A 25,321-nucleotide genomic window follows, 5' to 3' on the forward strand; every position below is an offset into this window, starting at 1 on the left:
TCACAGGTAAACCTGTGGGGTGACAGTGCCACCTGGTGGTGGGCAGGTGCTGTGGCGCCGCACACTCCACCGGGAGACTGCCGGAAATAACCAGAGCTATTAATAAGTGAAGAAACGCAGCTTGGAGAATAACCCTTCCCACGGAAAGCCCGATTCTTCTTAAGGTGGCCCTATATATGTAAGAAAAAATGATTTCGGTTTGGCATTTTCTGTGTGACCTGGACAAAGACTTTTTCTACCCACTTGATTCTTGGTACCAGGTGTGCTGAAGGATGTGAATCTTAAAAAGAAAAACAAGAACCCCTTGGCTATACAAAAACATCTGATTTTTTATTACAATATTTTTTTTAAAAAGGAAGAAACATTTTAGGCCATACCACTTCACATGAAAGAGCCTCATGCAGGAGATCTGTAAGGACCCTGAAAATCATCTTTTCAAAGGATTTGCTTTCACATAGTCTTTTTCATGGCTGGTTGTGTCATGCTGAAGAAATAGGCTTCGTAGATGATATTTAGGAAATTGTCGTCATTCTGGAAAACAAGAGCAAAAGGCCCAAAGGAATGAAATTTAGGCAGCAGATCCCTTTCTTAGACATGAACTGGCATCTGATTTTTTAAAAAAATATTTATTTATTTATTTAGGACTAAGGATGAACCCAGGGCCTTATGCATACTGGGCAAACACTCTACCTCTGAGCCGCACCCCCACCCACCCCGCCCAGGCCTTGGCATCTGATGCTGAGATGCTCACCTCTGCTTGTGCTCTTCAGCAGCAGGCGGCTCTAACTGTGTGCACGGATGTTAAGTGGGGCTGCAGGTAAGGCCAGGACAGAGCTGCTGGTTTTCAATGATCGCTATGTAAAGCAGCAAGTCCTCACGATAGCACAGAAGGACAAGCCCGGCACGCGGCTGCATGCGGCAAGGTTTACTCAGGAAAACCTGGCTCTGCTGCATGAAGAGACACTGACGCCCAGCAGACTGATGGGTCAGGAGGAAGCATCCGTAGTCAGAGTGTCTCCAGGTTGGGTGAAAGACTGCTGGTTGTCCTTAAAGGCCCTCCAAGTTGTCCACATGTGTGTATTTTGTTTTGGGCAGTAATAGGACTTCCACCTGCAATACGCTTAACTGGTACCTTACCAAAGCCACTACCGTTCTTCCCACAAGCTGGGGAAAGTTTCTGACCTTGCCAAGTAGACAGCAGCTGGGCTGGCAGTCACTGGACTCTTTCGCCAGGCTACCGGGTGACAGGTACAGTAATCATGGGTCTAATCAGGGGCTTTCTGGATTTTCAGTGCTAGAGATTTCTTCCTCCCACTCCAATCCTTTAAAGCTTTAGCAACTCACCCACATGTCACATCTTCACACTATACACAGAGTTAGCATTATTCACATGCAGGAAAGAGTAATGTTACCCGTTTTGCCTATGAAGTAGCCACAAAGTCTCTATGCATGAGATTCCGTCCTAAAACAGGACTGAAAACAGACTGCCTGGGTGACTTCTACAGCGCAGCAGGACAACAATGACTAGAACATGGGAAAAAGTAAAACGTATGCAGGGAGTGGAGGCAACAGGAACAGAATTTGTAAGTAGCCATGCAAAGAATCTCGGGACAATGTGACCTGTATGGAACGAACCAGAAAAGCTACAGATCTTTGAAACTCAACCTTAATCTTATTTTTCTTTTCATTGTTTACAGTAAAGTTTGCAGATGGTCTCTCTAAATTCTCATGGACTTATCATAATAGTTTTAAAGAGTAGAAAATACTGCTATGTTGTTAATATATAAATATATAACAACATTGTTAAATATTGGCGTTTATTTATACATTAGTATGGTTCAGTCATTTGTTGCTGGTCTTATTTCCATGAGATTATTATGTTTTCAAATGCAGATGCTGACTTTCAGCCCCATTCCTTTCATCCTTTTTTTTTTTTTTTTTTTTTAGAAACAGGGTCTCCCTATGTAGTCCAGGCTGGCCTCGAGCTCGTGGTAATTCTCCCACCTCTGCCTCCCAGGTGCTGGGATTACAGGCATATGTCATCAAGCCCAGTCCTTTCATTCTTACAATATATCTTTTTAAAAAATGTTTTTACTAAGACTCTGTTATCTTTTTAAGTAGGATGAGGTGACTGCAAAAGGGCTAGGTTACATTCTAAAAGGCACCAGATGCTTAAGCAAAGTACCACAAACATTTTATTAAAGACTGTCTAACAAAAAGATATGTAAACATGGTAACTGAGATGTCTGAAGTCTGTCTGCCTGAGAGTCTTCCCCTTTCCAAGGCCCATCATTGATTTCTTGGGCGCGCTCTGCAAGATGCAGCGGCTGGCCCTGTAAGACTCACGGGGTAAGAGTACGGTGCAGTGGCGGGGCACACTCTGGAGCCAGACCAGGTATGACCCCAGCTCTATGTATTTACTGCTTCTGCAACCTCAGGGCAGTCACTTAACGCCAGTGTCCTTGTCTGTAAATTAGGAGAAGTAACGGTGTTTCGTATAAGGACTGAATGAGTTAGTGTATCAAGTGCTTAAAATAGAGGCTGGCTGCCAGACACTGTGGGACACACTTGTGATCCCAGCACTTTGGGAGGCCAAGACAGGAAGATGGCATGTCTGAGACCATCCTGGGCAATTCAGCTACTTAGCAAGACTGTCTGAAAAACATTTTTAACAGGGTGGGGACACAGTTCAGTGCAAAGGCCCTGAGTTCAATCCTTAATACTGCCAAAAATAAATGGAAGAAAAGCAGTGCCTGGCATAAAACTGTATGTCAGCTCTTCTTGTTGTTGTTGCTGTTATTATTATTATTATTATTTCATAGACAAGCAGCTGCCAAGGAGTCCAGGCTTTCCATCTTGTCCTAATTCACAGGTTTCGAAGCCATGTGCAGACTCCCTACAGCAGTCACTGCCAGCTCTTGCTTCCCCCTGTGCCCCACAGGCTGCCCACTGTGGCCCCTGGGACTCTTTTGACAGCAGAAGAGACCCAAGTGCTCTGCATGGGTACACAGTACCCAGCGTGCCCTCAGTGCACGCCCGCTCACCCGTGCGGGGTTCCTTCTTGTCTGAGGGCTGAGGGCCTGAAGGCCTCAGCTCATCCTCCAAGTTACAAATCCCCCAACGGGCTGAGACGCCCAAAGCCACTGCTCGTGTTCTAAATGTCGTCCAGCTCCATGAGCTCAGGACTTGCTGGGGTGGAGGGTGAATGGTTACGCACTCCCTCTTCCTGGCACAGGACACTAAGCAGGCAGCAGCTGCCTGAGAATCTCACAACCACAAGTCTGGGAAGGTGAGAAGAAGACGTGGCGGCCCCCTCACCTGGATGAGGTACAGCAGTGCTTCCTGGAGTTGTGGCCTGGTGAGTGGGCTGCTGGCGACCACGGAGGGCTCTGGGCTCTGCAGGGGCAGCAGCCCGCCATCTCTCTCCCTTGGTGGGGCACAGGTGGCTTGCGTGAATATCATGGGGGACATGAGCACGGAAGGAGCCACTGTAGCTGGGACGTGCTGAGGCGAGATGACCTGCTCACAGCAAAGACACAGAAAGCAGGATTAAGGAGCCAAGCGCAGGGAAGCAGAGGTGCTCCCACACAGCAGTGGGCACCGGGGAGCCGGGTGCTAACTGTCCATAGGTCTCCTTGGTGGGAAAGCTGCTGGAACAGCTGCTCCCCCGCTCGGCTCTCTACGCGGTCTCCCTCTCGGCGACTGCTGCCCATGCGTACAGCCTGGCCTCTAGAGCGGTGGTTTATGTTTTGGGTTTCTCCTCATTATCTGGCAACATGAACCAGGGCTGCTGGCTGTCCTCCCCGAGCTGGAGGTCAAGCCGCAAGTGGCAGTGTGTCCTCGTGGGGCGCGCACGTCTCCAGCCTGGCTGTCTGTGAAGAGGGCAGCAACCCTCTCGCCTTCTGCTGCCTTCCGCGCTTGTCACCTTGTCACCGGAGGGAACCTGACTTACAGGGTCCACCCTTCTGTTTCTCTCCGATTGGACCTGCTGTGTTTCTGCTCCTCCCGGCTGCCGTGCTGGGCACAGGTACCCTAAAGCTGCTTGCTGGGGTGCTGCCACTGACCTGCTTGGGGGGATCTGTCTACCTTGCTGGGCTGACAGCCTAAAACCAAGTTCTCCTATGGCTGTTCCACTTATATAAGTGACATTCTGATCCCTATCTGACTGACTCCTACAGCTTTTCCAGCTCAGGTGAGAGGAATGCTACTTTTCAGCCTCAGGGAACCCCACAGAACTCAGCTGAAGTGGGCAGAGAAGCAAGCTGTCTAGAAGTTCCTGGAATATGGTAATCTCTCCCTGAGTATCTTCTGGGGCAGAAGCTGGCCTAGAGGAAGACAGGTGGTTTGTTGCTTTTCGCTTGTCCCTGATATTTTCAGGAGAGGTGCTGAGAACTGACACTCCACAGAGCAGGAGCCACAGCACCAGGAGGAGCACAGCGTGGGCTGGCAGGATGTACACTTTCCTTACTTGGCTCTTGACATTTGTGACTACTGAAAAGAGAATTATGTATGCAGAAATTTAAAGTCAGCCTATTAATCCCAAATTTCTGATCCTAAATCACCAGAGTGAGAAAAGACATGTTTTTAAAGGGTGGGGGACAATATTACATTAGAATGAAGGCAAGACTCTGTCTGTGCCTCAGACTTGCAAAATGAGGTACCGTCTCTACAGCAGAAGGCACTCAGACTTGGAATTTTAAAGGAAAGAAATGAATCAATACCTTGATTCAGATTTGTACATACACAGAACATGCCTAAGATCTCTGGTTTTAAAAAAGTAAAACAATTTCTGAAGAACTGTTATAAGCCATGTGACAAAACCTGTCAAAAAGACCAATGGTATTACACATAATAAGTAGGGAGAACTGTCCAATTTAAAACTCAGTAAATTTGCCCCAATCCAAGGGAAAATGAGGCTAGGTCAGATCTCCAGCGATTCCCGCAGGCAGATGACCAACAGCAATGTGGTTTTCTCGCTGTTTCCAGTTACTGATGGATAGAGAGCTCCATCTTCCTGGAGAGATCACTTATAAGGTATGACTGAAAAACATGGTGAATATTTAATTGTTTAAAAATATATTACAGTAAAAGGGATGCAGTTATTAATCTCCTCGTGATACTCTCCCTAGTTTTGGACATATCCATACTTCTGTCACTTTCTGAAGCAATTCTGTAAGTTTTGTTTTGTATCTTTTGTTGTGCTGTTGTGGCTACCTCAGCTTCCTGAATCAATTCAAAATCTTTACCTTTCATAGTCATTTTTACTTTGGGGAAGACCCAGAAGTCACAGTGCCAGGTCTAGTGCATAAAGTGGATGAGGACACACTGTGATGTTTTTACAAGCCTGACTTTGCATTGGCTGGCAATCAGCAGCAGCATTCCCTGTATTTTTGATCATATCTTATAAAGACACTCATGAAAGAGGATTTCCAAAACAGCCTCAGAAAGTGGCAAGAATGACGGGATAAGTGTATTTGAAGTGAGGGGTATTGTGAGGCGGATTAATGACAATGCGCCTTTTATTATAATGAATTTTAAAAATTCAAACATTCACTACCTATTTTGATCAAACTTCATTTGAATTTTTGCTGCTCTGGCAGTTCTTTTGGGAAGAATGGAGGTAGGTGACATACTCACCCTTCCCCTGACCTTCATTAAGTTATACTAATGATCCAGAGGTCAAGCAAAATAGCCTCTATCTTTATTAGGTATTTTTGTTTTGTTTTTTTTTTGGTTTTGGTTTTTCTCCGGTACCAGGAACCGAACTCACAACCTTGCGCTTGCCAGGCAGGCGCTTTGCCGCTGAGCTAAATCCCCAGCCCCTTTATTAGGTATTTTCTGGTTGCCTCATGAAGGTACAGGACTGTGGGCTCTGAGGAGGTAGAAGGTCTGTTTTCATCATCATAGTGTAGCACAATGCCTAAGATGTAGGAAGTACTCAAAACATTTACTAAATCAATGAACAAGCAATAACGAACTGCGGTAAGAAACAAGAAGTCAGATGTCTGATATCACAGAGTGATTTTAAAGCAGACCATCATAAATTTCCATAGTCAAAGACTAGGGATTTTTCTACATCTGTACTGGTCTTTGGGCCTTATAAATTATATAGATTTAACTCTATAAATAAAGTAACTCCAAAGGGGGGAAGTCCTAGACCGGGAAGCAAAGGGAAGGTTCTTCTTCCAGGAAGAATGGGAAAGTGATAGAAAACAAGATTCACAGAGGTGGCTTTGGGTACCCTATTCTAAACAGAAATGTGTGTGATTCGTGGCCCCTGAGAGCCGAGAAGCGGACCATAAATTTCACATTACCACCCCACCCTCTCTCCCCAGTTGACATTTACCTGCAGAAGAGGAGCCTGCTTCTCTGTGCTGGATGTGTTGCTGATCCAGGACTCCAAGGGTTTCCCTGCCCTGCAGCTCTGGGTCACGGCAGGGAACTTGGCTGCCAGGGCTGGCCGGGGAGCTGCCTGCAGCTGCTGCTCCTGCTGCACCACCTGGAGCCTGCTTAGCAGCTCCTGAGGGGAGACCACCCCAGGGCTGCTTGTCTGATTGCCAACCAGAGGCAGCGTTTGTCTCGGCAATGTGTACTGTCCCTTACTGTGAGCCTCATGTCCTAGCATCTGAGGTGCAAGAGAGCTACTGAAATATACCAGCTGCGGCTGGGCCAGACCCTGAACTGCAGCCACAGGGGCAGCAGCAGAGAGGGCTCTGTGGGTACCAGGGGCAGCCAGATTGGTGGGTGCAGGTGTGCTGGCATCATGCTTGGCTGCTGGTTCCGGGGCACTCTGGAGCTTCTCTAACAAGTTCTGGGTCCCAGAAGCACTGTGTCCAGCATGCATAGTTCCGATGTTATGGGGAGACTCTTGCTGGGTGAGTACAGCAGCAACTTCCCCTGCAGGATGGGCGCCGCCATTCTCACAGGGCCGCTGTTCAGGCAGCTCTGACAGCGGCTGCAGGTCCACACTCCTGACCATGAGTTTCTGAATGGCTGGACACAGCTGCTTCTCCACAGGGGGCGAGAGCCTTCTGGGCTCCTCGTAGGAGAGGGAGCGCACGATGCCCTGCCGGACTGGAAGCTTCTCTCGCTGCTGCTGGGGATCCACAGTTTCCTGGTTGGTAGCTTTGTTTTGCTTTCCAAACAGGGTTATCAGGGATAAGTGTTGGGGTTCAGGATCTGAAGTCTGAAAAAAAAATAAAGATATCTGAAAATAGGTCCACACACGATTTTGTTATGGTGGGGCTATTAAGTATAACTTACCCAATGATTTATTCTGTTTGCAGACGATCGATTAGAGGAGACAAAAGATATAAAACTGAAAAATCTGAGACTCCCTTTCTAATGTTAAAGATTCTCATAGCATTCTCCTGTGCCACCCCCGAGAGAGTTGTTATATTTTGATATCTCTTGGCTGATAAAATAGGCATGTGACTCTGGGGAGCCCTGGGGTCCACAGACTGGGGACCACTACGGTGTAAAACTATGTATGCTGAAAGGTAAGCCGCCTCTACAAGTGCACCCAAGCCTGCAGAGTGCAAGAGGCACTGAGAGCGCGCAAGAGCACAGATGAGGGTCCCGAGTGAGGCTTTTCACAGAATGCTGGAAACCCAGGGCTGGAAAGAAAGCTATGTCATTTAATCCAACTTGCTCTTTTCAACAGTTCACCAGTGGCCTTTAAAGAAATCACCAGATACATACAATCCATCACGGCCCAGCAGTTACATGGCTCCTTTCTCTCTGCTCTGTGTAACTCTACCTGCTTCTGCTGCCTTCTCCACGGTTACACTAAGAAAACATGAGCTCCATTCTAAAGTCAATATATTCTGGTTTTTCTATTAAAATATAATAAAAACTCCATGGAAAGCAATAGAAGCAAACTAAAAGAATTAGAAAGGACTTCTTTTTTGAAAAATTCAATACAAGACCTTCATTAGCTAGTCTTTACTCCTTTTGGCTCCATGTGCATTTTCAGAATTCATTTAAACTAGTTCTTTGAAAGAAAACCCCTTTAATTAGGAATGACCATATAAAATACACAGACACATTATATTTACAATCAATAGTGGGGCCTGCAGATTAGCAAGCTTTGCTATTGCTGTACTATTCTGAAATACATACATATAATATATGTACACAGTGATATAAAAGCTGCTGTAACATTTATATTTTAGAGGGCAAATACAATGACAAGTCGCTAGGTCTACAGGGAAGTTTTATACTGGCATTTACCCTGATCTCACTGAGAGTCGGCATCCCATCCTACACACACAAAGGGGTGCTCAAAAATGTCACATTAGATTTTGCGGCCCAGTTGGTTGCTTTTTTCAGTGGCCTTGGGAACTGCCTACTCTAGAAGAATATGGACCCAATGAGTAATGTTTCTGTCACCTCTGACCTTCTGATCAGTTGTCTGTGATTTTTAAAAATACAACATCTTTTTTATTTTTTGGTTTGTTTCCGGTACTGGGAATCGAACTCATGACTTGCGCTTGCCAGGCAGGCGCTGTGCCGCTGAACTAAATCCTCAGCCCCTAAAAATACAATATCTTTTAAGGTGTTCAAGTCTACAAGATTTATCTAGAGTAAAAATTTTAACCCTTCTAAGAAAAGTGAATCCTTAATAATGTGGACTCTTTCATTTGGAATCTCTCTTAAACACCCTACAACCGCACCAGGCACTCCCCCGGTGCACTGTGGGTGGAGGTTCTTGAGAACTTGTGCAGAGGCCGTGTACCTTGCCAGGAGGTATGTGTTGCTGCTGGCTGCCCCTGGGCTTCACTGGGATTGGTTTGATGAGATTAGGGTTGTCATAGATGGCAGATGAACTGGTTATCTGCTTTGGCTCAGAGCAGGTTTTACACTGAAATGGAAAAAAAAAAGAAAGACACTTCATTTTGGATGTAAAATAAGATTAGAGTTTTTAGAAGAACATATCTGGTTGCTTCTTATCCAACCAGTTGATGGCTAATTTTTTAATAGGTTTTCATGAACAAAGGACAATTTCTTAAACTTCTCTGATATGAACTACATATGGGTATAAATCAAATTCAAATGATTACCAACAGCATCAGTCCGGAAGACCTAGAAGCTCTTAGATGCGTGGACAGTTAAAAGGTTATATATTTGCTTAAGAAGTAATAGTTTTAAAAACATGTGATCTAATGCTTTTCAATAATAAACTATTACAGAAACTACTCCATAAATAAGGGGTGGATTGGAGATTTTTCTTCCATTAGCAGGGGAGTTGCTGAATATCTTTCATCAAAGTAGCTAAACCTTTTACGTCTATAAGCCAAAAAGTAAAGCTGATGCAAACCACTGCTTTAAAAATTACTAATATCATCTTTATTTAATAAAGGACATCTTGCATAAACAGAATAATTCAAATCTGAGTGTTCTGAGCCACTCACCACAAATTAGAATTTCATAGAGAAAGAGGCAAGAGACAAGCCTCATCATTTCAAATACTGACTCATCATCATCCATTAATCTAACCGGCTATGCAATTGCTAACACAGTAAGAGGGATAGCAAAAAGAGAGCAGCAATGATGCTGGTGTCTCTTTTTCTTAAAACATCAAATAAAGCAGTATAAAAATACTACCTTCTATTCTATAGAAGAATAGTATAGTATTCTAGTATACTATACTAGATATACCAGTATGTCTAGTACAGTATAGTACAGAGATTCTCTATAGCATCATTAATTTAAATAGTACAATCAAGGCTTTGGGCCAGAAAACATTTCACATTGTACCTGACATAGAATGAAGCATAAACACAATCTTGCCCCTCAGGACTCCATAGTTCCCAGCGTAACTTCCAATTATTGAGGGGTATATTTTCTAGTTCAAAGCTATAGGAGTGTTGACTGTATTGCCACTGTGAACACTGGAATGTGTCCTTTTAACCATATACAAGCCCTGCTATTTTCTTGTAAGGACTCTATCAATCATTTCAATATTTAGCATTAGTGTAAGTGGGGTGTACAACCACTTTTTAAGTTGTAAAGTGTTACTTCCCATTTTTCTTAGAAGAACAGTATTGTTCCACGAAGACTGGCCTGGCCTTCCTAAGGCATTAACAACCAGGACAAGAGGATTCAGGGATACAGCTTAGGACACAGTCACTTGAAAAATGTCAGTGTGAAATGTCTTCAACCTCTGCTTGCTATTTAAAAGAAAGCGGATGCACATTTTTCATGGAAGGATCCTTTGTTGGCTTCTTCATTTTCTATGCGCAGAAACACTGAATTGAAGCAACAGATTTTCCCCCAGCTTCCAATGCTGATATCCACATGGGTCAACCAGCTGCTTTACTTTTCGTCGCGTGTCGCCTCCCCCGTAGGCTTTTCTGCTTATGCTATCTCCAGAAGCTATTTCTTGTTACTACAACCGTCTACCTATCTGTAAGCCTTGCTTTATAAAATCACTCCCCTTCTATTCAAATTGCTCACAACTAAACATCATTCACTCCAATTCTTTGTAGTTTATTTTCTAGTTGCTTAGTTTCTGTGCTTCTTTTGACTCAAACAATTTTAAAATACTTGGAACGGACAGGAATAAAAGTGGCAAAGTAGAGACGTAGCAAAAATATAGCCTCTCCAGGACCTGGAACCAACACCTGGAAAACAACAACCTGGTGAAGGAAAAAAAAAAGCAGATCTCCAGGAAATGGGAGGGAGCTGACAGGAAAACTGAAATTGACTGGAAAGCTAGAGAAACACAATATAATGCAAACAAAAGGATGAAGCAGCCTGGAAAGCTTACCGTAGCTCCCAGGGAGGAAGACCTGTCTCTACAGATACAAGGTAAATTCAGAGAGGATCAGCAGCTCCAGAAAGAAATAAGAGACCTGGCTGGCAAGGCTACATTCTAGAAAAGCCTGTGGATACTGTAAACTGCAGAAATAGCACTGTTTTACTATGAAAGTTATTTTTCTGCATGGAAGGCTAGAGTTGGAGAAGAAATCTACCTCAGCATCTGCCATATTGAAGACGGTTTAATTGGAAGCCATTCTGGGAGGGGTTAACTATTTAAAACTGAACTACAGAATACTTCAGGGTCTCTGGTGTCACCCTACCACAGTGACCAGGTGGGAGATGGCCATAAGGGACAGTAGTAGAGAGGGCACGGGCTAGACACACACCTCCCGAGCAAGTTTAAGCTCAAGCCAAGGAGGACACAGGGGCTCATACTCCATAGTGAGAAGCCACCTGCTTGTTTGTGAGTTTCAGAGGTGGTTTGGTCTGAAAGCGCCAGCACTAAGTCTAGTGGTCTGCTTGAAGACCTGTCCTGCTGCCTACATCAAGCACAGAGCTCAGCGGTCTTTTCTTTTGACTTTTTCCCTTTATTTTGCTCTCTCACTTTTTTTTCTTATTTGTTCTTTTGTTACTTGTATTTAATTCTATTGATTTTCTTATATCCTTTAATAGGATCCTTTATCTCACTTTTCTCTCTTCCTTCTCATCTTCCTTTTATTTTGCAAATTTTACTTCTTTCATTTTCCCATTCCCTACACCCTCCATATCTCCTAGTGTTACTATTAAGCTTTATTAATCTTTAGCTACTTGGTTAATTCTATGCTATTATTGTTGAATTCTTTTCTACTGTTAATGGTGGTATAGTTGTTGCATTTAGCAGATATGTCAACGTTTGGTTTACCTCTGTGTCTATATGATAATTATAGATCTCTTTTCTGTTGTTAAGGCTGGTACATGGTAGCTTTTATTGGTTCTTATGGTATGTCAATATCCAGTTTGTCTCTGATTCCATTATGTTGCTGATTTTGTTGCCATTGCTACAGTGGCACAGTTGCTCCTACGGCAGTACATTTTCAGAGAACTGGGTGCTAGGCCAGTTACACTGTACCTTCCCCTCCCAAATTAACAGAGGTGATTGGATCTTAGGACAGAAGAAAAGCCCATAGTCAGTCATGCCAAGAGTACATCACTGAAAACAAATACTAACTAAAAAGATCTCCATACTAGATACAAAGTCTCTCCACTATAATGGTCCTGCAAACCTCTGCACACATGTGCATGCATACACACACAAAATATGAAAAGACAAGGCAATAAAATGTCTCCATAAATTCCCAATTCCCCCAAAACTTCTCCATAAGGCATCAATGGAGAGGAAATAAAAAGCCAAACAGCTGAACTATACAAATAGTAAAAAAGGAGACAAAGCAAACAAAAACACCCCAAAATAAAACAAAACAAAAACTAGATCAATAAGGTGCTCAGTGAGCTTGAAGATGATATAACTAAACAGATAATGGACTTAATAAAATGATCATTGAACTTACAGAAGTTACTAATAAAAAGGTAGCTGAGCTAAACAAAATGATACAAACAAGAATAACCAACTTAGAAAAGAATTAGAGTTCATGAAAAGGTAATAAACAGAAATCAGAGAGATAAATTCCATTAAAAGTGTTGGTAGCAGAAGTGACCAATGTGAGGATAGAGTGTCAGGACTAGAAGACAGTATCTCAGAGATACCTTAAAAACAGTAGACTATGAAAAATGTGTCTAACAGCTGCTAGATGATGCAAAGAAGACTACTCTGATAATAACTGGAATTCGTAAAAAACCAGAAGATAGTTCAAATGGCATAAAAACATATTTACAGAAATAATGGCAGGAAATTTCCCAAATATGGAGAAAGAATTTAATGTACAGATAAGTGATGCATACAGAACCTCCAACAGCCATGATCAGAAGCTTCGACATGACACATAATAGTCAAAATCCCAGAAGTCCAATAGAAGGACAGAATCTTAAAAGCTATTAGAAGCAACAAATCACTTATAAGGTAAAATAACTAGAATTATGGCAGACTTCTCACCATAAACTTTAAAGGTCAGGAGAGTTTGATATGAAGTGCTGCAAGCCCTAAAAGAAAACAATTTCCAACCTAGATTGATACAGCTTGCAAAATTAACTTTCAAAGTTGATGGAGAAATAAGGTCTTTCCATAACAAAGAGCATCTTAAGAAATACATGACCACCAAGCCAGCATTCCAAAAATTCTCAAGGATATCCTTAACAGAGACAATAAAACCAACAATGACGAACAGTCTAATGGAATGAATATACCAGGCAGGGTAAGTAGTTAAGCAGAAGGGAGTAAAAAAAAAAAAAAAAAAAAAATCAGCAACAGAAAAATAATGCAATGGTAGGACTGAATCAATCTGATTCAGTAATAACTTTCAGTGTGAATTGTCTTGACTCCCCAGTCAAAAGACATAGATTGGCAGAAGGGAACAAAAAACAAAACCCCAAATAATGATATGCTGTATACAAGAAATACATTTAACCCAAAAAGAAATTTACAGACTAAAATTGATCAAAGGATGGAAAAGTTTTCATGAAATGGGAGACTGAAAACAAGCAGGAGTAGCTATCCTATTTTCAGATAAAGTGGACTTCAAGCCAAAACTTATCAGAAGAGGCAAAAAAGGTCACTACATACTGGTAAGGGAACAGCCCAACAGGAAGAGATAACAATCACAACTATATATATATATATGTGTGTGTGTGTGTGTGTATATATATATATATGGAACATTGATACAACTTCATTAAAAAATATGATCAGATAAACATTAACAATCACAGTGGGGGACCTCAATATCTCACTGTCACAAATAGGTCAACTAAACAAAAAATCAAGGAAATATCAGAATTGAATCATATCTTCAAACAAATGGCCTTAATAGGTATTAATAGGTATCCAACCTTAATGGTCTTAATAGGTATCCATCCGACAACAAAAATACACATTCTTCTTAGCAGCACATGGAACTTTCTCCAAAATAGACCATATCCCAGCCCACAAAGTATGTTTAAGTAAATACAAAAGAATCAAAATTATCCCATGTATATTATCAAATCATAGTGCAGTAAAACTAGAAATTAATGGCAAAAGAAACCACAGCAATTATGCAAACACACGGAGATTAAACAATACAGTCTTGGGTTTTTTTTTTTTTTTTTTTTGAGGGTCTCAGTTTGTGGAGTTCAGGCTCACTCTCAAACTCACAGCAATCCTCCTGCCTCAGACTCCTGAGTGCTGGGATTACAGATGTGTGCCACCACGCTTGGCTAAACAATACACTCTTGAATAATCAATTGGTCACAGAGGAAGTTAAGGAAGAAATTAATTACTATAATCAAATGATATTATCAGTACGACACACTAGCACCTATGGGACACAATGAAAGCAGTTCTGAAAGAGAAGTTTATAGCTGTGAATGCCCACATCAGAAATCAAATAAATCAACAAAGGTAACACACCACATAAAAAGGACAAAAATCATATGATCATCTCAATAGATGCAGAAAAAGCCTGAAATCCTGAAATAAAATCCTGAAATTATGAAAGACTGAAATAGAAATAGAAAGACCTTACCTCAATCAGATAAAAGCCATTTATGACCAACCTACTGCCAACATCACATTAAGTGGTGAAAAAGTGAAAGCTTTCCCTCTAGAGTCAGGAACATGACAAGGATGTCCTTATCACTGCTGTTTAATATAGTTTTAGAAACCTTAAAGCACTCAGGCAAGAGAAAGAAAAGGAATACATATAGAAAAGGGAGAAGTCAAATTATCATTATTTGCAAAAGACATGATCTTTTAAATATAAGACCCAAAAAGTTCCACCAAAGGATTCCTAGAATAACCAAATTCAGTGATATAGCAGGATAAAAAAAAAAAAAACACCACACACACACACACACACACACACACACACACACACACGAGTTCCTATATACCAATAATGAACTCAATAAGAAAAAAAAATTAGGAAAACAATGCCATTCACAATAGCATCAAGAAAAAGTAAATACTTAGGAAATTTAACCAAGAAGTGTAAGACTTCTACAGTGAGAACTATAGTACTCTGAAAAAGGAGATCAAAGAGGAAATCAGAAAATAGAAAGATATTCCCTGTTTCTGGATAGGTGGAACCAATATTGTCAAAATGTCCTACTCCAAAAACTGATAGAGAGATTCAATGATCTGGAGATTCAATCAGAATATGAACAGCATTCCTCACAGAATGACAGAAAATAATCCTAAAATTCATAGAGACCCAAATAGCAAAAAGCAGTCATGGGTAATAAGAGCAAAGCAGGAGGCATTACAAAGCTGGATTTCAAATTATATTATAAAGCTACAGTGAAAAAAATAGCATGGTACAGGCTCAAATATAGATATGTGGATCAATGGAACAGAATAGAGGATGCAGAAACAACCCCAGACACCTGATCTTTGACAAATTGACCAAAAATATATGCTGGAGGAAAGACAGCCTCCTCAGCAAATAATACTGGGAAAACTGGCTATCATGTACAAAGATTGACTCTCATTCTGTAGTAAGCTAAACTTAAATGATTAAAGATCTAAATATTAAAACAAACAATGTTCTGGAAGTCAAAATAAAACTCTTGAAGACATAGGCATAGGCAAGCACTTTTGTACAGAACTCCAATTGCACAAGAAATAACAAAAAGAATTGACAAACAGGATTATATCAAATTAAAAAGCTTCTGCACAGCAAAGGAAACAACCAGCAGAGTGAAGAGATAACCTACAAAATGGGAAGAAATGTTTGCCTGTCACTCCTCAGAGGACTAATATCTAGAATATACGAAGATCTCAAAAAACAGACCTCCAAAATAAAAGATGCAATAAAAAAATGGGCAACTGAAATGAACAGACACTTCTCAGAAGTACAAAAGGTCAATAAATACATTTAAAGTGTTCAACCTCTCTGGCCCTTAGAGAAATGCAAATAAAAACAATACTGAGACTCCATCTTACTCCACAAAGAAGGTCCATCATCAATAAGTCAAACAATAAGAAATGCTGCTGAGGCTGTGGGGAAAAGGACCCTTCTCCACTGTTGGTAGGAATGTAAACTAGTTCAACCACTATGGGAATCAGTAGGGACAGTCCTCAAACACTAAAAATAAAAATTTCGTTTGCCCCAGCTATTTTCCTTCTAGGTATCTTCCCAAAGGAATTATTACAGGGAAACATGGATACCCGTGTTTATAGCAGTAGAGTTCATAATAGAAAAATCTTGATAATGGTCTCTATGTTTATCCACAAATCCATAAAGAAAATGTGATACTTATATACCAGAATATGGAGGACTACTCTGTCATAAAGAAGGGTAAATTGAAGTCGTTTGGAGAAAAATGGATGTACCTTGAGACCATAATATTAAGTGAAATAAATCACACACATAAGCTTAAATATTGCCTGGTTTCTCTTTTTTTTTTTTTTTTTTTTGGTTTTTCTCCGGTACCAGGAACCGAACTCACGACCTTGCGCTTGCCAGGCAGGCGCTTTGCCACTGAGCTAAATCCCCAGCCCCTGCCTGGTTTCTCTTAAAGAGAAATCCAAAGTATAAATAAATTAAAGAGCAAGACAGCAGATAGATAATAGGAAATAGGGAGATGGAGTTTTTGCAAAGGGAAGGGAGACCAAGAGATGGAGGGAGTGAGAAGGAAGAGAAGGACAAGAGGACAAAAAAGGAATTAAGGCGTGTTATGTACATGTACCAACTCCCCACAATGAATGTAATGATTATGGTACTATAAACATGTATTAATAAAAATTTAAAAAATAAAATATTGGGAAAAATCACAATGTTTGAAAAGTTTACATGGATTCTTCACAGAGAACCTGAAGCATTTCTTTAAGACTTCAAAAATTTCTGTCACAAAATCCCTGTTTATATCCTTCTCCTTATACACACAAATATATGTATCTATGCCAGGAGAAAAGTCTAAAAGAAAATAGACTAAAAGCTTTACAAGCAGATGCATTCCTTGTTTATTCCACCTTTACCAATATCATATGCTGACAGCTCAAAATGTTTCCTTTTTTAGTTCTTGGGATTTTCACAAAGTTAAGAATTCTAGAGAGACTTAAATATAAAACTTGAAACTGTAGAACTACCAGAAAAATATATAAAGGGAAAGCTCCCTGACACTTGTCTGAGCAACGATGCTTTTCCCTTTGGTTATAACCCCAAAGGACAGGCAACAATAGCAAAAACAGACAAGTAGCATCACATCAGGCTGAAAAGCTTCTGCACAGCAAAGAAACAACAGGATGAGGACCAACCTATGAAATGGGAAAAAATTCTGTGCAAACTATACAGCTGATAAGGTCTTAATATCCAACATATACTTAAAACTCAAACAACTCAATAGTAGAAAGACAATCTGATTTTTTTTAAATGGGCAAAGGATCTGAAGGGAAACTTTAAAAAAATATACAAATGGCCAAAAATATATATATTTTAAAATGCTTGGACAAAGAATATAGCTCAGTGGTAGAGCATATACCTAATGTGTGTGAGGCCCTAAACCTCTATGGGCATTTCCTCAGGAAAGGCATTATGGTTCATGTCTGGATGTCCCCCAAAGCCTCATGTGCGCATAGGTGGTATTTTGGGGCACTAACTGTGACGCTGGGAGGTGAAACATGGTTGGAAGCAGTGGGTCACTACAGGCATGGCTTAGAGGCTACATCTCCTTCCTTCCTCCATTAATCTCTCTGCTTCCTACAGCCATGCCATGAGTTGTTGCTCCTCTCTTCTGCCGCCCTGCCTTGGAGTCAGCTGACTATGGACTGAACCTCTATGAGCTGTGAGCCAAAATAAACCTCTCTGTCCTTACGTTGTGGGTGTCAGGTGTTTTGTCCCATCAGCAAAGAAAATAACTAAGACAAAAGGCAAAGCAAGGCACAGCGAGCAGTTAAGGCTTGGCTCATTTACGTAATTCTGGTGGGCTGTACACTGTATGGCTCTCAGCTATAGGGTTGATCCCTAGTTGCCTAATACCAGTCCCTGGAGTAAATAAGCAGAAGACTATTATCTCCTGGGGTACACTAGCCAGACAGAGAAAGGTGTAACTCTGGACTGATTACCCTGCGTATCACAGAATTGCTGAGTCCTTACTATCTCTTAGCGCTGGAAGGGAAGTTCTATATAGAGATTAAAAAACATAAGCAGGGTTGGAAGTATGGCTCAGTGGTAGAGCACCTGCCTGGCATGTGTGAGACCCTAGATTCTATTCCCAGGACTGAAAAAATAATTGCATTTGTGTGTGCGTGTGTGTGTGTGTGTGTGTGTGTGTGTGTGTGTGTATCTGTCTGTCTGGTGAGAGAGAGAGAAAAAAGAAAATTCATGAAATATTTGTATTTATCATTTATTTACCACAGTCAGGCTCTCTTCACAGAAAGTAAATTCTGAGAGGTTAGAAAATGCCACTTTTTACAGGTTATTCTTTCATGTGCAACAGTGCAATTAATAAGATATAATCATTTAATTATATGACCAGTTGCCAACTCATTAGGATACTTTTAAAATATTTTTTAAAGAATTAAATTAAAAACTAATGTAGAAATAGTTGTTACAGTCTGAAGCTAGGATTGGGGCATGTCTGTTGGCCCCAAGACACAAGGATAATGAACTGTGGCTTATTCATATTTATGATCCTTCCTTCATTCTTTCAAGGACCCTTACTGCTGGGCATGGTGGTCCAGATCTGTAATCTTAAGCACTCTGAAGCTGAGGCAAGAGGATCACAAGTTCAAGCCCAAACCGTTCAACTTAGCAAGACCTTTCTTCCTTCCTTCCTTCCTTTCCTACCCTCCTTCCTTCCTACTTCCTTCCCTCCCTCCTTCCTTCTTTCTCTCTCTCTTTCTTTCTTTCTTTCTTTCTTTCTTTCTTTCTTTCTTTCTTTCTTTCTTTCTTTCTTTCTTCCTTCCTTCCTTCCTTCCTTCCTTCCTTCCTTCCTTTCCTTCCTTCCTTCCTTCCTTCCTTCTCTTTTTCTGTACCAGGACTCAAACTCAGGGCCTTGCACTTGCCAGGCAGGCACTGTGCCACTGGGCTATATGCTGGCGACACTATCTCAAAATAAAAAAGGGCTGGATATGTAGCTCAGTGCAAAGGGCCTGGGCTCAGTCCCCAGTACACACACACATACACACACACACAGGACCCTTACTCAGCACTCACCATGTGTTAGGTATTCTGAAGACACTAGTGATATAAAGATGAATGTAGGATGTTGTCCTCAAGAAGCTCACAGTCTAATCAACAGTGAGTCAACCACCAAGCCCAGGGCATATTGAAGGAATCTAGTCAACTGTCTGTATGTTCTGCCTCATTCAGGATTTTTCTGATTTCTTCCTTGTGGTATCATTTAATGTGTTTTTCTATCTGCCTTCCCAACCTTCTTTCACTTTTGTAAACTAGAAAGTTAGATCTCAAGGCTTAATAAAGATCAACTCTCTGGCAAGAATATTTCAGGGTGTTGCACATTTCACACTGTATCACATTAGGAGGCCATAATGCCTGTTAATCGGACTTCCTGCTATGCTCATTATGGGGCTCAGAGGGTGGTAGCCTGATACTTCCATGGTCAAGTTTCCATCAGCCTCACCCAACACATTATTCTTACTGATGGTCACTGCCAGAACCAGTGATTAAAATTCTGTTCTTCCCTCTGCATTTCTTAACTACAATTCCTGGGTAGAGAAGAACTTTCCCTCTTTGACTAGGGATGTTTGGTTACTTGGGGCAGGTAGGATAAGAGCTTAATTCAGTCCCATTAACTATCCATTTTCAGAGGAAGTTGTTGGTATCCTAGTACTGTCAAAGGGTAGCCAATAATGATACTTTGTTTTATCTGATATTTTTGTTTGCTTGCTCTCTCTAACCATGAACTCACTGACTATTACACATTCAGTGTGTTCAGTCTGTGGTAGTCGTTCCTGCGGCTGTGACAAGTTAATGTTTTGTTCAGTGATCTTTTAAGCTGACTTTGGTGCCATATCCACAGGACCTTGTGAGACTTTACTATCCCAGACCTGCAATCAGAAATTTCTTCAAAGAGCTCTGATACCTTTTAGGAGGAAATAGTAGCAATCATAGTAGTGTTTATTGCTACTGGGTTATCACTTATTTCTGGGTCTTTTCAGAGAAGGAGTTAGGAACTTTCTGGGTTTTGTTTCTACAGTTAGAAAACAAAACATGAATTAATTTTTATATTTCCACTTACTGTTTAGCATTATATAGTTTTAATTTATTTACTGGATTTATTATAGTTTTAATTTAATTGACTGGATCTTTTTTTCTGTTATACTGAAGCTTTGGTTCCAGTCACATTAATGGAATTTTTTATTTATAACATCCAGGACTGTTGAAAAAGTATAATGCCAATATTTCTTCTAACAATGAAACCAGTGAATTAAGTTTATAATTTCTATGTAGCTCTTTTTATCCTTAATATATCGCCCACTAAGACTGTTCAGTTCAAACTATGTTTTGAAGTCACTCTAATTTTTATCTAATGAATCACAATACTATATTCAGTTACATACAACTTATAGTAGTTTCTAAATGACAAGAGTTTTATTTTATTTTTTGGCTATTTTTCTAGAGAGTATCAAATGTTTACTTTTCAATTTTTAGGAGCTAGCAATTAGCCCAGTTCCTATAATTTATATGTTAATACTTTTTTCTCAGTTGCTTTCATATCTTGCACTTTGCTTGTGCCTGGCTGATAGCCTATAGAACACTTGCTTTTTCTACAGTTGAAATTAGTTCCAGAATATGGGTTTTAAGGCATAGTTAGGAAGATTTCCCTTTTCCTAGATTGCAAAGTCATCCAAATAAGTTTTCTTCTGGTGGCTGAATTTCTAATACATTTGAAATTTGTCTTAGTGTACAGTGTGAGGTACAGATTCAAGTTTTTACTTTTCCAAATGGCTACCAGTTGCCTCAATACTATTTACCTGTATTTAAAAATTCATTCAAATAGCTGATAAAATAGTTATTTTATCACATCTTAAATTTCGCATATACTTGTATCTAATTCTGCAGCATCTCATTGGCCCCATTGGTCCATCTGGTTCTTTATGTATCAATACCATCAATCAATACAATTTTAAATGTTTAGAATTCAATTTTTAATATCAGGTAGAACCTGTTCCAACCCCCACCTTCCACCCCTAAACTCCTATCTGCCTTTTACCTCCCTACCGCCGTCCTTGTCAGGGATTTCCTAGCTATTCCTCCTTGTGTATTTCTCCATTTGAACCTTCCAACCAGGAAAAGGAGAAAGAGAAGGAGAAGAAGGAAAGAAACCAGTGGTATTTGTTTAGGGATCACCTCAAATTCAGGGATTAAAAAAGAATTCAGAGCTTTCTGCTGAATCTTCTTATCCAAGAATAGGACATACACTTCCATATGCTCAAGTCTATTTTTATGCATTTCAGGAGTTATTAAAGTTTTCCTCCTACAGGTTTTGCCTACTTTTTTGTGAACTTTATTACAAAGGAATTTATGTAAATGGGGTCTTCTAGTAAATTTAACTGACACTGTTTGTTTATATGAAGGTTACTGATTTCTCAGGCTACCTTTTAATTCACTTAAAAGCTAAGTCTTCTTTAGCCCAATAAAAGCAAATAAAGATTTTACTTTTCATAGTTTTGTTTGGAGTCTTTCTCAGCAACAATATTTCCACTGTGGAATGTAAATTTATATCACAAGGAAGGGCAACAACTCACCTTTGTATATTCATCTTTGGCCTTGGTGAGCATTTGTAAGATATCCACTTCTTTGCCCTCTCCTGAATTGAGGATCATTGGGGAGATTCCTGTCCCAGCACCCTGATGGGCTTTCAACTGTTCATACTGAGTTAGGCTAAAAAACAGAGGGGGAGACTCATACAAGAAAAGCCAATTTAACAAAAATGGCTTTTAAAATCATCCCAGTTCTTACCCGTTTGTTTTCGTCCTGTTACAACTGCATTAAAAATAAGATCACTCAGGAATTTAAGACAAAAGATGAAAGCTGAGGTCTTGTGTTAACTGGCTACATATAAATCTATAGAAGGGTCAGAAAGCCAGTATGTAGGGCCTATGACTGCTTTCACGTTACCATGGCAAAGCTGAGCAGCTGCAACAGAGCTATGTAGCCTGCAAAAGCTAAAATATTCACTATGTGGTCCCTTTCAAAGAAAGTTTGCCAACTTCTTGTTAGAGCACTTGAGAGAATGTGCTCACTAACTGCCGAGGAAGCCCTGTTTAGTTCTCTAGCACCAACCAAATTGCATGGCCAATACAGAATTTTTTTCCTTCTCATCTCAGAGTGCCTTGAAGTCAAAGCAAAACTGATGCACCAATTTATATCTCCATTTAGAAACACAGTGACAATTCCATCCTAATTCTGAGAAAAGGAGCATTTAAAACACACACTAATTTTTAAAAACTACTGACAAGCAAGGAAATGAGGAATGTCTTTCCTTGCTCTGAAAGCAACATGAGACCAGATTGCTCTACATGCAGCAAGGGAATGCTGAGAAAAATACCTTTTTCCCTCTATATGCTTTGACTTTCAGCTCAAATTCTTTTATTAGGCCATGAAGTTTATGATAAAAAATAGATCTGAGGATTTACTGAGAGATTTAATTCTAACTGGGGAAGGGGTTTGAATCTTCACGCATCAGCTGCTTATTACTAATAAATAATCAATTTCCTGCCGGAGCTGTTAAGCAATTACAGCAGAATGCTGACAGTTCTACCATGGTCTCTTGGCTGAGCTACAGGGTATTTTTTAATCTGTATGAAATCCTACTATTATTATCCACTGCACACTTACAATAACATGAATGCTCTAGAAACGAGCTGTTAGGGTAGTAAATACCGGTTTGAATACACTTAATCACCACTTGCAACTTGAGCTAGTTACCTAAAATTAGCTCTTACAAGCGAGATTTTCAGGAATCAATTTTATTTATATAAAAAGGTCTTCCCCATTTTCATTTCCTTGGGGTCACTTTTTGGTCATTTCATCCCCTCGGGTTCAAAAATGGAAACTGGTTCTTTTGCAGACAGACCTGGGCATCACATCTACGTGGCCAACAGCTGTCCTATGCTTGGCCAAGGCCAGGCCCAGGCTGAGACATAGCACAGGTAGCTGAGGCTGTTACCCATCTCCATAAATATCCGGGAAATAACCACTTCACAGTGAGTGTCCTGGGGCTGATAGGAAGTGTACCAACCCCATAGCAGAAAGCAAGCTCTTCTGGGCCTTCCTTTCAATGGAGTCAGAAAAGCCAGATTGCGAGAAAGTCAGAATGCAAAAGTTTCCCAGAATGCAGAATGGAACAGATCACAAGGTATCATGAGATTAAAGGACAAAGACTAGTGGGGGCAGGGGAAAGACAGACAGACAAATTATTAAACTAATATCAACTCAGAAATTTTCAGAGATGGAAGATTAAAGAGTATTCTAAGAACTCAGTGTTTGACACATGGTATGTAATTCTGAGTTCCTACACACAAGGATATGCAGTTAGAGGAAAGTGTTTAGGGCAGGAAGGAAATGACAGATCTTACAAATCTGGAGCAGCCTTTTAGGATGGCTCTGAATTTTCTTTTCACTAACAGACATGTTGATAACTTTTCAAAACAAAAATTACTAATTTATAAATAAGGAAACTATTAAGGAAAACTGCTGTCTGGGAAAACTCATCTTACATATATTTCACATAGGCAGAACGAAATGTATTGAAAAAAAAGTATTGAGTCAAAGATGATAAATCCAGTAAAAAAATGTAGCAAGTTGTTTTTATGTTGTTTTCCACCTGTATTAAATGTTTTACTGACTGCTGTGAAAATAACTTCTATACTAGATCTATCCTGTTAAGATTATAGTGCTTCTGCCTACACTTAGAAATACAAACAAAAGCATCAGGTCCTGAAAAATATTTAGCCTTTTGGCACTTACTTTTTCATAAGCTCTGCAATTCTTTGGCATTCTTCCTTATCATAAAACCAGATTCCATAAATGGACACTGCAAAAAACACATTGAACAAAGTATGAGCAACCTCACCACAAACTAGGAAGAGATTCCCTTTCCTTCTTAAAGTGAAATACATAATAATTTATGTATTAAATTAATTTATTCAATAAATTAAATAAATTAAACAAGTCTCTGGAGTTAAAGCTTAAGAATGTTGCAGTGGAATTCTTTCAAGCCCACAGAGAAATCTGCAGTAGTTTTGTGCTCAAACACACACACACACACACACACACACACACACACACACAGCACCTTAATACAACAGGAATTTGGTAAATACTTCTTCAACAAATGAATACAGATTGAAAATGAAGTCAGGATTTCTAAACTTCTGGCTTTGAGACATCATTGTTTCTATATTCCATTTGCACATTTCATAAACACATTTCATCTTCATTTTTAAATATTCAGAAACCTGATGCTCAAATTATGCCTCGAAACCTCCCTCCCTTCTTCTCTTCCCAGGAATATGTTAACTGAAAAACTAGCTTTGTGAGCTCTAAGTTAGGATAGGGAAGTAGAAAAAATAAATTTTAATCATGAATCTGACTTCAAAATGTCTGCATAGAAAATTTACAACTGTTGAAAGATTAAATATGACTATAATTTAACTACTTAGTAATGAAAGAAAATGTGGTATAATATAGCTGCTATCGATTCACTTAATAGTTTTTCAAATAAAGTGACTGCTAAATTTAGTGTGTGCCCATCTCTACATCTTTGTAGCAAAGGCTGAAGCAGTTCCAAAATGCATTTATAAATATCTAGTTTAGGATCTGGTGGCGTTCATCATATAAATGATACATTAACTACATATGTATTTTAAAGGTCCTCACTGAAAACAGCAGCAATATTATGATACAGCAATGAAAACCCACAAGTTTTTAAAAAGGGAAACATGAAATTTAAATTTTCAGAACATTTAATCACATTAATGCTATTTTTTCATTAAGATAGCTGTGATACTGCAACCAAGGTCTTTCCTGCCTTACCTGGCCAATGACTAGGCATGAGAGTTCTGTTTTTTCACAATGACCATTCAAATATCAAAAAGCATGAGAAATGTCTTTTTAGTACTATTTTAAGGAGGTATCTTAAAGAGGAACCTTATGAATCTCAATTATTAACTTGCCAAAAGTTGGCAGTGAGGTTTTAAACTGTTTTTGTAATTGTAAGTGTGTAGGGAACCTTTATCTTACCCCTTACATGTGAAAGGGAAAAAAGCAGGAGAAAAGAATCCCAGCTTTTTCTTAGACCATGTTACCCTCTTAGATAGAAATATATACACAAATTCCTCCTTGGTACAGTGACAATTTTTTTTTTTTTTTTTTTTTTTGGGTCTTTTTGAGACAAGGTCTTGGTATGCAGTTCAGGGTGGCCTTGAGCTCACTTTGTGGCCCAGGCTGGCCTAGAA

The 25,321-nt window shown here is 40.0% G+C and overlaps 1 protein-coding gene across 4 annotated transcripts in view; it reads right to left on the reverse strand.

Moving 5' to 3' along the window:
• Positions 1–306: 306 nt before the first annotated feature.
• Dcp1b (decapping mRNA 1B) overlaps positions 307–25,321 on the reverse strand; it is a 54,215-nt gene continuing 29,200 nt past the window's right edge. For all 4 annotated transcript variants that reach the window (XM_013520130.1, XM_005395964.1, XM_013520131.1 and 1 more), the window contains 6 exons: positions 23,832–23,898; positions 21,608–21,743; positions 8,738–8,863; positions 6,347–7,186; positions 3,319–3,519; positions 307–531 (listed from right to left, as the gene is read on the reverse strand). In XM_013520130.1, the coding sequence (XP_013375584.1) occupies positions 451–531; positions 3,319–3,519; positions 6,347–7,186; positions 8,738–8,863; positions 21,608–21,743; positions 23,832–23,898 (1,451 nt within the window). In that variant the 3' untranslated portion in view covers positions 307–450. The remainder of the gene's footprint in view (positions 532–3,318; positions 3,520–6,346; positions 7,187–8,737; positions 8,864–21,607; positions 21,744–23,831; positions 23,899–25,321) is intronic.

Source organism: Chinchilla lanigera, unplaced genomic scaffold, assembly GCF_000276665.1.
Source record: "Chinchilla lanigera isolate Chin_1 unplaced genomic scaffold, ChiLan1.0 scaffold00053, whole genome shotgun sequence".
In the NCBI taxonomy this organism is placed as follows: domain Eukaryota; kingdom Metazoa; phylum Chordata; class Mammalia; order Rodentia; family Chinchillidae; genus Chinchilla; species Chinchilla lanigera.